The sequence below is a fragment of the Thalassophryne amazonica genome, chromosome 7 (assembly GCF_902500255.1).
Source record: "Thalassophryne amazonica chromosome 7, fThaAma1.1, whole genome shotgun sequence".
NCBI lineage: Eukaryota > Metazoa > Chordata > Actinopteri > Batrachoidiformes > Batrachoididae > Thalassophryne > Thalassophryne amazonica.
Genome location: NC_047109.1, coordinates 54,832,791 through 54,846,095, shown reverse-complemented (window position 1 = coordinate 54,846,095; position 13,305 = coordinate 54,832,791). Strand labels below are relative to the sequence as shown.

The window sequence follows — 13,305 nt, the reverse complement described above, 5'->3', positions numbered from 1 at the left end:
TCACTGAAATGTCATTTAACAATTGAAAATATGGGGCTCCAGGTGACCCCGGTCATATCAGTAGCAGTCACCACGGCTATGCCTCTGCATTCTGATTTTCACCAAAAAACAGGTGTTTTTGTAGGGATTTTGCAGGTCTGTGAAAATGGAATAAAGGGGTATTTTTGCAGTATTTCTTTCATTAAATAATGAAAAAGAGTGTTTAATTTCGACCTAACATTCTCAGAGAGATTCCTGCTTTCTGAGTCCTAATAGTGTGATGTTTTTGCGCAATTGAAATTAAAAGTACAAAAGTAAATAGTTATTTAAAAGCAACATTTAGACTCTTGTGTGTCATTTAAAAGTGTGTTAACCTCCTCTTTTTGCAAAACAAAGGTGTGTTTTTAAGTCCCCAAAATCTTCTTCATGCTGTGAAAAAGAAAGGGTATATTTCAGGAAAATCTCCTTGAAAAGGGGGTACTTAGAATTTCCCAGAGCATAGCTGTGCTATCACTGATATAACTGGGCAGGTGAGGAACACATCTACCGTTTACAGGACAACAATCAGTGGATCATCTAAAGGATTCTGGGAGTTAACATCCAGCAACAGTGTATCTCCCAGAATGCACAGATGGTTTAAAAAAGACGAGCTCAGTCTGAGTTGAATGACACTTTGTTGAAGCTCAAAACGTGGACATCAGGTGATGCTTGCCATGAACATACAGATTTAAATATAAAATATGGAATCTGTTGTGGGTTTTCTTTGTTTAAGATTTATTTGCTAAATCTAAAATATATTTTAAAGGTGGCAAAATTCAGAGTAGACTGTGCTGATTTTTTTTTAATGATGACTGCAGTTTGGGTCTTTGTGTGATACTATACGACCACGCTGCCAGGCGTGGCTTCTGCCGAGGACATCTTGGGGAGCCTTTGCGCGCGGTTCTTTGTTCACCGGGGCTGCCGCAAAAAGCCTCGTTTTTCCCGGGAAGCGATGGAGGGATTTTCTGACGTCCCCCCACCACACCTCCCTCCCCTTTCCCTGCTGCCCCCCCGCCCACCCCCTTCCCCCAGCTGCATAGAGTCTGCAGCGTCTGTCTGACAACTCCCTTTCTCTCCAGCTCCTCCACGCAGACCCCCTCCTCCTCGCCCCCAGACACCCCCTTTCCATAACATCCTCATGCGCAACGGCGCCGGAGACAACAACGCGGTGACCTGCTGAAAAGCGCGTCTACAGAGAGGTGGGCAGACCCCCCACCCCCGTAAAGAAAAAAAAATGTCACCAATAACATTACTTTAAAAAAATAATAACATCGGCTGCTCCACAAACCCACTTCTGCAGCTGCCCGTCGATGAGCAAGTATCGTTTCATCGTGTCTGGATGGCGAGATCGCACGCAGCACCGTCGTCTGCACCTTTTCATGCGCAAAACGTTTTCGAATTTGCAAGGCTGTTCTTACATAAGTCGCAAAAAAAAAAAAAAAAGGGCACGAAAAGAGCGCAGTTTAGGAGGATGCATGTGCACAAGAGGTGTTTTCTCCAACGTGCGAAATGCCGCCGCGCGCCTCGGGAGCCGGAGACGGAGTGGTTACAAGGAGGAGGGCGGCTCGTTTTGTCTTGGCGAGAAGGGGAGCTCTGTAAAAATAAAAAAAATAAAAAAAACCAGACTGGGTGGAGCATCGCAGCGCCCAGCCCCATCTATCGTGCAGACGGGCCTTACGTCCCGCGCGCCTGGAGCGCGGACAGAGAGAGACTACTGTACCGACAGTCTGTCGGATCGAGAGAGAGGGGGCCGGTGTATGGGAGGGACTAGCGCAAAGTGGGGGATTGGAAGGAGGAGGGGTGCGAGGAGGAGGAGGAGGCGGCACGGGTGCTGTTTCTCCAGTCTCTTTCCCCTGTCTTTGTCTCACACACTCTTTTGTTAGCCATGCCTAGCCTGCTGGTTCTAGCAGGGATCATGGAGAAAAATGGGGGCTACGGCGGGGATCTGGCCGGCTCCGGCTTCGGAAGCGAAGGTCTCCTTGTGCCGCCCGACGAGGAGGAAGACGACTCCCGTGCCCTCAGGGTCGCGCTGGGCCAGCTGTCCCTGCTGGGGCTCGGGGAAGGCGAGGACGGCGGTGGAGCCCCAACACCAGGAGTACAGGACCGGAGCAACAATAACAACAACCACCACAACCACACCAACAGCGTCGGCGGCGGCGGAGGGGACACGGCCATTCTGCAAGGCAAGAGCAAGTTGTGCGCTCTGTATGAGAGCTCCTCAAGTGAGACCAAAGGACGAGGCTGCAACATAACAGAATGCGTCCCAGTGCCCAGCTCGGAGCATGTGGCCGAAATAGTGGGGAGACAAGGTAAAGCTTAATGCAACATATTTGCCTCCAAACTTGTGCTGTACCCGAGCGATGCGGTGCCTGTGTGTGTGTGTTTCTTCTCTAAGTGTTACCTGGTGTTACTTGACAAAGAAAAGGGAGTGGTATGCGTGCGCTCTCGTGTTTTTCTCTCCTTTTTTTGTACTCCCCGGAGACATCAACCTCCCACTTTTTGTGGCTTCAAGTTCTCCTGTGCTCTTCGCAAATACACTGTAAATACTCTTTGGCTGCATGTGTGCGTGTTTATTTATTTATTGATTTATTTTAATTGTTATATATATTTTTCCCGCTCCCTCCTCCTGGGGAGAATTAATCTACATCCCCACACACGCCATCAATGTCAGCGCACAAACACGCCGGAGCAGGAGGGAGAGCACTTGCTTCCTTTGTCGTCTGAGACGCGCCAGACTGTTAAAAAAAAAAACAACAAAAAAAAAAACGGACGTGTGGCTGCTGAAAACGACAAAAGTGGCTCACTGATTTTATGCACATACACGGGAAAAAAAAAATCTAAATTGCGCGTCCTCTCGTTGAGAGAAAAGGTGGATGTTTTGCCTCGTTCCACACGTATTCCTCATGTTATGTTGCGCACTGCCCCACTGACGGAATTGGACAATAGAGGCAGCATGGTGCCTTTCTCTCTCTCTCTCTTAGAGTGGGGGGAGTTGTAAAGTTTAATCCCACATTCATTTGGTATTCACCCGTTTTTTTCTTTGCAGTTTGATTTTTTCTTTAAAAAAAAATGGACAAAGGCTTGAAGTGGAATGACAGCAGCTGTCAAACAAAGGTGTGAAAGTCGGGGGATGAGGGGAGGAGCGCATCAAGCCGGTGTTGCTGCCTGGCTCACGGGATGGTGACTCAACCAGAAGTGGCACCAGAAGGTGACAAATCCTTTAAAAATAATAATAACAATAATAAAATCTGTTATCTGATATTTCCAGTAGCCACCCCTCCTCCTCCTCCTCTTTACCTTTTAGTGATAAACTGCAGTTGCTGGTTTCTTTGTGCTTTGGTGTTTATGTGTTGTGATGAGCCCATGAGTGAAGAAGGGAGGGGTGAAGAAGCCATGTAGTACCTAAAAGCTGAATGGGAGTCACGCCTGTGAGCTGAACACAAGGAGCTCCTCATGAGCCCCACTTCACTGCACACTCTCAGTGTCACATGGTGTCTCAGGGAGGACACAGAAAGAAAGAGGGAGACAAGTGCAGAGATTGCAGGGTGGTTGGATTATTTCACAGCAAAACAAACAGGTCCCACGTAATGCCAGGTGAGCTGCTTTTCTTGCTCCACGCTGCCAATGTGCTTTCAACTCAGACGGAAAAGCGGCCCTTGTCTCTTGTTGCTGTTCCTGAAGTTTAAGTTTTGAATTTTAATTGGGTAACTGAAGACAGCCGGAGGGTGGATCCAGTGAGTGCAGCAGCAGCAGCACCGGGGCCCTTTCAGCCTTGACTGAGAAGAAGTGCTGATTTGGAAGGATTTGAGCTGAGCTGCTTTTGATTTGCGCCCTTCATTAAGTCATGTATGGTTTCTTCTGGGGTCCAGTGCATGGTAGTCCACCTGGTGTGTCTTTTAAATGAGACATCCTGCCATGATGAAACAGATGGATGTTATTGTTTTCTCTTCAAAAACTCGTAGGCATCGATTCTCCAGGACGTGCTCATATCTGCCTCCGAAGCTCTTCAGATTAAGGCTAGTTTTAGTTTGAAATACCTTTTACAACACAATTAGAGCTGAAAATAAAACCGCCCCCAATGACCTTCACCCTTTTCATATACGGTTAATGCTTTTAATTGTGATCATACGAATTTGTGTTAATTATCCAAGATGGACTTCAAAACAAGGATCCTTGCCCCCCCCCCATTTGCTCTCTGACCCTAGAATATCAAATTAGACTAATATTCTAATACCACAGAATAATCACAGAGGAAATACACTAAACCCCATGAAGGCAGTGTTCACCTGTCTGTGTCACTGGTTTCTAGAAAGTAAGCAGAGCTATTTAGTGGCATGAAAAGACACTCGTCTTCATTTTAAGGCATCTTTACACCTTTGTATACCTGCTTTTGTTTTCACGTACAGAGAATCAGTGCATGATGATACACAGGTCTTCAAAGGGCTGCACTGGTCTCTTTAAGGTACCACTGTGGCAAGAACAGCACGTGTGACTTGTCAATTACTGTGAAAATCCTAATGAGAAAGTAGCCTGAATTTCTCAATGCAATCTAACTCTATTAATGGTTATTGCATTGTTTGTGGGATACAACAAACAGACACGTTTTTGCATTTTTGTTGCTCTGTGATGTGCCTAGTGATCCCTTAAAATAGATTACTGTGGATCACGTGCTGTTCCATTAGAAGGCATTTTGTTGTGAAATAACTTTAACCTGCAGTAACTCGCGTTACACTTCCAAATTAAAAGCTCTTAATCGAGTAATCTGTTGCACTAATCAAAAACAAGGCAAATATAGAGCAATAAATGTCCAAGAAAACAATGGATATGTGGGTTGTTTGTCTTGTCTTGTAAGTTCATGGGAAGGTCAGAGAATAATTGTTGCTTACAAGAATAATACATATATTTTATTTGCTGGAGTGATTATAGCTCTCCAAAACAGAAAGTCTCCACTGGTCAATAGCTCTGCATGCAATAGATTGCTATAAAGTTGTGTACCTGATTTGCAGCCCATAAATTACTCCACTTAATAAGTACGCTAAAACGCAGGTGCTGGAAATCTCACGAATCCTGGTATCTACTTTGTGGTTCCTTACAAGTCACACCAGGAAGAAAATGTGAACAAAGGAGAGTGTATTTCTGTGAGCTCAGGTTAAGAATGTGTTTGTTTTTTGTTTGTTTTTTTTTACTTGATATGTGATCCACCAACATATCACATTTGCTTATTGTAATATTTATGTTGGTGTCTGTGCAGGTTGTAAAATCAAAGCCCTGCGGGCCAAGACCAACACCTACATCAAAACTCCCGTCAGAGGAGAGGAGCCTGTGTTCCTTATCACTGGACGGAAAGAGGATGTTGCACTTGCCCGCCGTGAAATCATTTCGGCTGCAGAGCACTTCTCTATGCTCCGGGCATCCCGCAACAAGCTGGGCGTGTCCTTTAGCGGCTCGCCGCCCACACCATTGCCAGGTCAGACCACCATTCAGGTGAGAGTACCATACCGTGTTGTGGGGCTGGTAGTGGGACCAAAAGGCTCCACCATCAAACGCATCCAGCAGCAGACATGTACTTACATCGTCACTCCCAGTCGAGACCGTGACCCTGTCTTTGAGATCACGGGGTCACCGAGTAACGCCGAGCGAGCTCGCGAGGAGATTGAAGCACACATCGCCTTCCGAACGGGAGGCCTGCATGACCACAATAATGAGAATGACTGTCTGGGGCCGAACGGTGGGAGCAGCCCAGCGGGCAGCAGCAGCAGCAGCGGGCTGGAGAGCCGACTACAGCAGGTGTGGGGGCTGCAGGGGGGCCAGCGCAAGCCTCTCACCAGCAGCTACCGCCAGAACTTCTCAGATGCCATGGTTGGAGGGGGAGGAGGAAGCGAAGGAGGAAGTATCTACAACAAGGGCAATTTCTCCAGCTCTGGAGAGAAGCCTTGCTCTTATTTTGGATCAGAGGGTACCCAGAGCTGGGGTGATCCCGACTACCCCAAACAGGTGGCCTTCTACGCCCAGCAGCGTTCAAAGAGCTTCGGCGGCCTCCCGCTCCCCTTAACCAGACTCTCCCCAGGCTTACCCGAGCCCTGTGGGGGTGGAAGCACCAACTCTTCAGTCACCAGCATTGTGCCCGTAGCCAGCTCACCTCATGCCCAGGCCCGTCGAGCACACAGCGAGCCCACCTCCGCTGGGGAGGGCTTCCCAGGCCGCTTGCCTGTGCCGGATTCACCACCAGCCACCGTGCGGGACTGCATGACCTGCTTTGAGAGCAAAGTGACGGCTGCCTTGGTGCCCTGTGGCCATAACCTCTTCTGCATGGAGTGTGCCATCCGAATCTGTGAGCTCAACCACCCAGAGTGCCCCGTGTGCCACACCCAGGTCACACAGGCCATCCGAATATTCTCTTAAGGAACCACAGCAGTTTTTAATCATTAGTTTTGTCAGTGTTTGTTCAATAATTATTTACTGTTATTATGGTTATTATTATAATACACAAGTACTTTTTTGTTTTTCAAAAACAATTTAAAACAATCAAGCAGATATTTTAGAAGGCACTGCTTGCTTTACTAAAAAGTATAAGAAATATTTTTAAGTTTTTCTTATATATATATATATATGCATATATATTTTATAAAAGTTTTGTTTATAAGAAAAGTATACTACCTTGCATTTTCAGTTTTTTGACTGCTGCTGTTTTTCATTCATGAATCACAGTAAGGGCAGAGGTAGACAGTAATGTGAACATTTTCTGATTCAAAATTTTATTTTATCATGAAGTGGGTTTATATGGAAGGAAGAGGAAGATTTCTGAGGTACACAGTCTGCAACTGACTGACCTACAAAGTCAATGTTGTTATTAGAAGGAAGAACAAACAGATTTTTCATTGCACCTAACAATCATCTTGATCTGAATTAAGATTGTCAATCATACCTTTAAATATTGGAGCTGATGTAAAGGTGAATTTAGGATTTTTGTTTTTTATTGTAGTTTAATAGAATCCATCCAAAATATTAATTTTAGTAATCTGAAAATGTGACTAGAGCCTTGTAAGCATTACAAGAAACAAGAGTTTATTAATTCATTATTAGAAAGCCAGATTAATGATAAAGGGATAGGACATTACAACATTTATTTATAGTACCGTGTTTTCTGGACTATAAGTCATAGTTTTGAGTTTGGTTGTTTTTTTTTTTTTTTAACTAGTCTGGGAAGTCCTGCGGCTTATATTGTGAAAAATAGGGGTGCAATGGTACACACAAAATATCACGGTTCAGTACATTTTCAGTACAGTGGAAACAAGAAAAACATTACAGATATTTAGGCTATGTTCTATAGGCTAGCGTGTGACTGAAAAGTGTTTCCAGATTGTTAAAAATCTTTTTCTTGAATTCTTGTGAAATATGTTACAAAAAATAATGTGATTTATACTCCAGTGCAAGTTATAGTCCAGAAAATATGGTAATTAGTTAAATTTTAAATTGTGTTATTATTCTCAGAGATAGATGAGAGTGGTATAAAGTATGAGTGAAAAAAAAATTCTTTCCAATAGCCATTGATTCCACTTTGGTCACTGCAGTCTGTTGAAAAGATTCCGTAATGCTTGCTCCTCGTGGCACTTGAAAAGCATGTGGCTCCTTGGTTGGCTTAAAGCACTGATTTAATTTGTGGGGCCGAAAGCCTTGGAATTTGTCCAGTTGGCTTATTCGCTCCCTGGTGGACTTGTTTCAAAGCCACCTTAACCGCGCTTTGTCTTGTGTGGTCATTTGGCTACAATCGCTGAGCGATATAGGACAAAAGCTGCCGTCAACAAGCATTTCTCTGAGGTGTGCACTGTAAATAAGGAGGAGAATTAGTCTGTGGACAGAAGCAGAGTAAAAGTGTTAAATGTTTCCTGAATCAGCAGCAGACGCAAAATAAATAGTTACAAAACACAGTAATCCTTAGTCCATGTCCCCAGTACAAACAGCACTATATGAGAACTGAGGCCTGCAGTCTCCCTGTAATTAGCAGAGCTGTACAGGAGCAGGTGTTTCATGGTACACGGTGGCTGTGACCTCATGTTGGAGGTCTCATCTAGCCCCCACTCTTTCGTTCCTTTCTTTGGCACTGGCTTTTATTTCTCCCCCCGCTTACAGTTCGATTGCTTGCATTTGAAGGCCTCTCTGAGTGGGGCGTATTGTCTGGGCCCAGCAGCGGCGTGGGCTGCACAGAGCTCGGACACGGACTGGATCTGTTCTTTGATAATTAGGCAAATCCGTTGGTCCAGGTGCGGACCGTGTGGGGACTCTGAATCTGTATAAGGGGTAAAATCAGGGTCCTGCAGCGAGCCCCTCGCTGCCCCGCCCCACGATTACAAGCACAGGGGCTGGTTTAGATGCGGCTTGTCAAGCAGGACTCCTTCCCATCGCTCCGTCTTGACCCTCCCTCCCTCCCTTTGCTCTCATCTTCTGTCGCTTTGAGCTACCCCATTTGTGAAACAAGGCCCCAAAACACACACAAAATACTAACAATTATATAAAAAAAAACCATCTCAGCACCATCAAAATGAGGGGAGGCTCCAGAGCTAAATCAGTTAAATATACAGTACGACTTTCAGCACTAATGTCACACACTACTTGATATGCCTGTTCCAGATGATGAAAATTAATGTGCTCACATACAAAAGAAAATGTGCATAGTCAGCAGCATTAACCCGCTTCCCTAATATGATACCCAGAAATTTGGAAGAGGTGCGACAGAGCAGCCCTGCTGTTTGAAATCTGCACAAACCCCCCGCCTGTCCTTTATGTCTGGGCTGCCACCAGTCATTTAGCTACTGTATGTTCCCTCCTGCAGCTGCCCCGACACTTTGGACACTGAGGCTTCAGCCAATAGCAGGCCCACTTGGTTTGAGCTTCCTGAATGAAATCAGACAATTGTAATTGACAGGAAAGCAGTGGAAACGCCCCATTTAACCACCACTCATGCTGAATGAAATTACACACCCTCTGCATCTGCCCTAGCCCCAGCCTGAGGATTTTAGAGGGCTAGAGAAGAGGGGATGGGGAGAAGGATTAAAGCCAAGGAATGATGGGGGAGGAGGTGGGTGGGTGGGGAACTCAGTCTGGCTGTAGACAAACTGAGTCTGACCTGCTACATAGGCGACACCTGTGTAGTGACACAGCAGGCCTCTCGTGTTGCACTGGACAACAGTTCAGCTCAGCTTCTGTCTGAAAAAAGAACAAATACAAATTTTGTCTCCTACACAAGGACACTCCTTTCTTTGAAAAGGAGACTTCTCACACTGCAAGGAAAGCACTGTACGTTCCAGAAGCACCCTGGACTCTATCAGATATAGAAACAGAGAGTAGCTATTGTTTATGGATGAACAAATTGCACAGCGGTTTGGTCTAAAGTTCCAACATCAAATTTAAGGCAGTGTAACACTGCTTTTTGATATTTTTTTCTGCCTTAATGTTTTTTATTGTAATACTGCCGTTATTTTTGGCACACAAGGTAGCAACTTTAGCCTTTGACAGTTCTGCCCCATAAATCAACTTTTACAATAATGTATTTTTGGAGAGAAGAATGTGAATCAAGCTGCGTAGGAGGAGATACAGAGGATTCAGGAAATTAGGCTCCTACAAGACTTTTCTTAAAACACAGAATAAAGCACCTTATTACAAAACATGCGCATTTCATTAATACCAAACCGACCAGTGATGGTGAACTATATTTCATAGAATCTCAAAGACATGCACATAAGGATTCCCTATCATTTTTTTTGTATTACGGTGGTTCTTGTTATTATTCCTTACAATAACACTAGTGGTAATTTGGGAGCCCTCTCATCTATTCAGTCAATGCTGATGACTTGGTTGAGTTTTGCACTGGTTTAATGAAGAGGGAACTTAGTGAAGATACTCCCAGTTTAGACGCTGTATGAATTAATGAGTATTGTACTTTATGGGAAAAGACTCTCATCATTTATGTAAATATGTATCAGTTACAAACATCCAGACAAAGGCCTGCTTAAAGTGAGGTTTTTATTTTTACTAACTGAAGATGTCATTGTCAGTGTTTTAGGGAAATAAAATAATTAATTTATATATATATATATATATATATATATATATATATATATATATATATATATATATATATGTGCCCCCCACATGCTTTTAATTATAATAGTATATTAGATAGATCCATACATTTAAGAAATATTTAAATTGATTTAGTGTTTCATCCAAATATATAGATAAAATAACCAGATTCTTTTATAAATTATAATAGAAAATATTCTTTATGAATCCAATCTCATAAAAACTCAAATATGTGTAATATCCAAACCCCAAAATACAACCCCAAGTCAGAAAAAGTTTGGACAGCATGGAAAATGCAACAAACTTGCATGGATTCTTCCATTTACTTTTTTTTTTTTTTCCATTGGAGACTGTATAAACATATTTCATATTCATATTTGTGTAGTTAACTTTATTTCATTTGTTAATATACATCAATTCCTTTATTTCAGATGTGCAAGACATAACAAAAGAAAAAAGATGGGGCACTAAATCATTTACCACATTGTAAGTTACCATTCCTTCTCACAACACTAAAAAGACATTTTGGTATTGAAGATACCAAGTGACAGTGTTTCAGATGGAATATAATAAACACATCTTAAGCAGTGTAACTACAGGGTTACTGTGGCTGCATTTTTTATCTCAAAATTCTCCACACATTTTCTATTGAGGGCAGGTCAGGACTGCGGGCAAGCCAGTCTAGTATCTGTATGTTGTTCTTCTACAGCTGTGCCTTTATAATATGTGCAGAATGTGGTTTTGCATTGTCTTGTTGAAAAATGCAGATGTCCCTGGAAAAGATGTTAGTCTTGAAAGCAGCATTTGTTACTCTAAAATCTCAATGCACTTTTCTGCTTTAATACTGCCATCATGGAAGTGTAAATTACCTTTTGCCAAGGGCACTGACATAAATCCATACCATGACAGGCCCTGGCTTTTGGACTTGTAGCTGTAAACAGTCTGGATAGTCCTTTTCATCTTTGGGCTGGAGTGTACCCTGCGTACATTCCTTCTAAGAAAGTTCTGGAATGCTGATTTATCTGACCACAGTACACTTTTACACAGTGTGATGGTCCAACTCAGAGAGGCCTTTGATTCCAGAGTAGTTGATGCCACCTCTGGACAAGGTTAATGGGGCTTCTTTTGTTCCACAGTAAAGTTTTAATTTATTTTTTGAATTTAACTCCATATTGTAGTGACTGACAAAGGTTTCTTAAAGTAATCCTTTGCCTATGTGGTTATATCAACTATTGATTAATGACGGTTGTTAATGGACTGTCGTCTGAGGTATCAGAAATCATGGATGTTCAGGTAAGGCTTGCGGTCTTGCCCTTTACAAACTGAAATTCCTCCAGATTCCTTGAATCATTTAACAATATTATACTCAAGAGAGGCAAATATGCAAATCCCTTCTAAACTTTCTTTGAAGAGCACTGATTTTAAACATTTCAATAATTTTCTCATGTTTTTGTTAAACTGGAGATCTTCTGCCCACCTATGCTTCTTAAAGACTATTGGATACTGGTTTTGCATGAAATCATGATTACAATCACCAGTTGACATCACTTGCTTCAAATCGCATCATTTTATTTACCTCATTACTAGCCCTAACTTGCAAATGTCCCAACTTTTTTTGAAATGTGTTACAGCCCTTAAAATACAGAAATGGATTCATATTAAATGAATTGAAGTTGACCACACAAAACAGAAATATATAAACAGAAATATCTTTGGTTCATTGCAGTGAAACAAGTCAAAGTAATTGTAAAGGCACCTTCACATTTGCACAGATTTGATCCTTGCACTAGCATGCACACAATATGGCATGCAAATGAGTAAACTGATAAAATGTTAGCTGCATAAACTGTGCAAGGCTGTGTGCCAGTGTGCAACGAAAATTTTGAAATGTTCAAAACTTCTGGCATGCATTAATTTCCTGAACTAGTGAACATTGTGCAGCCTATTCAAAAACACTGCATGTCAATGAATGCCATTGCGTGCAGGGCATCTAAACAATTATATGTTACATTTATAATAAACCTAACTTTACACTATATATATTATAACTACCTTTGACATAAGACTCCAAATGCATCACTGCATGATGCGCATGAGACAACCTGGAGTTGTAGATAATTTCTCTGTGGTATTGGTAGCAATGAGAGAATGATTTCATCAAACAAGTTTTGAGAGCAAATGCATCCTCAGCTACAAAATGATTATTTTATATAGCGTGGCATCAAGTGGGACAAAGCATAGCATCCAACAGGAAGCATCGGCACGCCGAATTGTGCAGCAGTGCGGGGATCAAATCAAATTTTAAGTGTCAAGGTGCCTTAACCACTTTTGCATTTTTCATACAAACTTTTTCTGACTTGGAGTTATACTTGAATAAACCATTTTCTATGTATATTAGGTTAAAAAAAGCAATAATGGGATATACTGGGACAATAAACAAAGGAGCCTTTTTAGATCGTTGATTCAAATATTCTGTTCACAAACTGCCCTTGATTATTAGGATAATACTGTTGCATTTCTCTGTCATATGCATTTAAAACCCATTATGGATCCATGCTAATGTAGAAAGAGATAATTTACAACAGTTTCAGGTTGTACATTATTCGATTTGTTAATTCTTACATCATATCAGATGGACTACAAAGTGGGTCAACACAAACTTGTGGGCATTTTTGCTGTGTTAGAGTGAAACCGAAGCAACAGATTCAAGTACTTTAAGGAAACTTTTATTACACTATAAAATTATCACTAAAGTGTAATCAAAGTAGCACAGTGCTGTGAGGACGTTTTCCCTTCCCAGGTGTTGGGTAGATATTAAAGCTTTCTAACTCATGCCTTGAAGGCTTTGGTCAAAAAGGGTACATAAAGCAGTGAGACGCTGGGACAACATAGTCTGATGTATTGTATGTGTCACTCTCAAGATGACGTTCACTGAAGAACCTTTAGCTCTGCGGTTTCCTCCCAGGACTTTTACACTTAGTTTTTGTTAAATTACAGATGGGGCAAATATGTATATTAATATAACTCATTTAAATTTTTGATTTCCTGGCTGTATTTGATACTTGTGTTGTAACTACTTTTCAGTGTTGTTTTCAAAAGGAAAAGATCAAATGTAGCCAATGAGCATAATACAAGAAATGGACAAGGACAAATCTGTTACTTTTGTTAACTTATTTTAGAGTCATAATCAGATTTCATAGCTAGAAT

The 13,305-nt window shown here is 42.3% G+C and overlaps 1 protein-coding gene across 1 annotated transcript; it reads left to right on the top strand.

The window, feature by feature from the left end:
* Nucleotides 1–1,897: 1,897 nt before the first annotated feature.
* mex3a (mex-3 RNA binding family member A) lies at nucleotides 1,898–7,044 on the top strand. Its single transcript, XM_034174217.1, has 2 exons — nucleotides 1,898–2,327; nucleotides 5,270–7,044. The coding sequence occupies exons 1-2, from the start codon at nucleotides 1,904–1,906 to the stop codon at nucleotides 6,418–6,420; spliced, it is 1,575 nt and encodes a 524-aa protein (XP_034030108.1). The 5' UTR covers nucleotides 1,898–1,903; the 3' UTR covers nucleotides 6,421–7,044.
* The last annotated feature ends 6,261 nt before the right edge of the window (nucleotides 7,045–13,305 follow it).

What these genes read in the sequence shown, in the direction of transcription:
- mex3a (XM_034174217.1), top strand. Translation starts at nt 1,904, where the DNA reads ATGCCTAGCCTGCTGGTTCTAGCAGGGATCATGGAGAAAAATGGGGGC. An exon ending in CGAAATAGTGGGGAGACAAG is followed by an intron (nt 2,328 to 5,269) that starts GTAAAGCTTAAT and finishes GTGTCTGTGCAG; the next exon opens with GTTGTAAAATCAAAGCCCTG.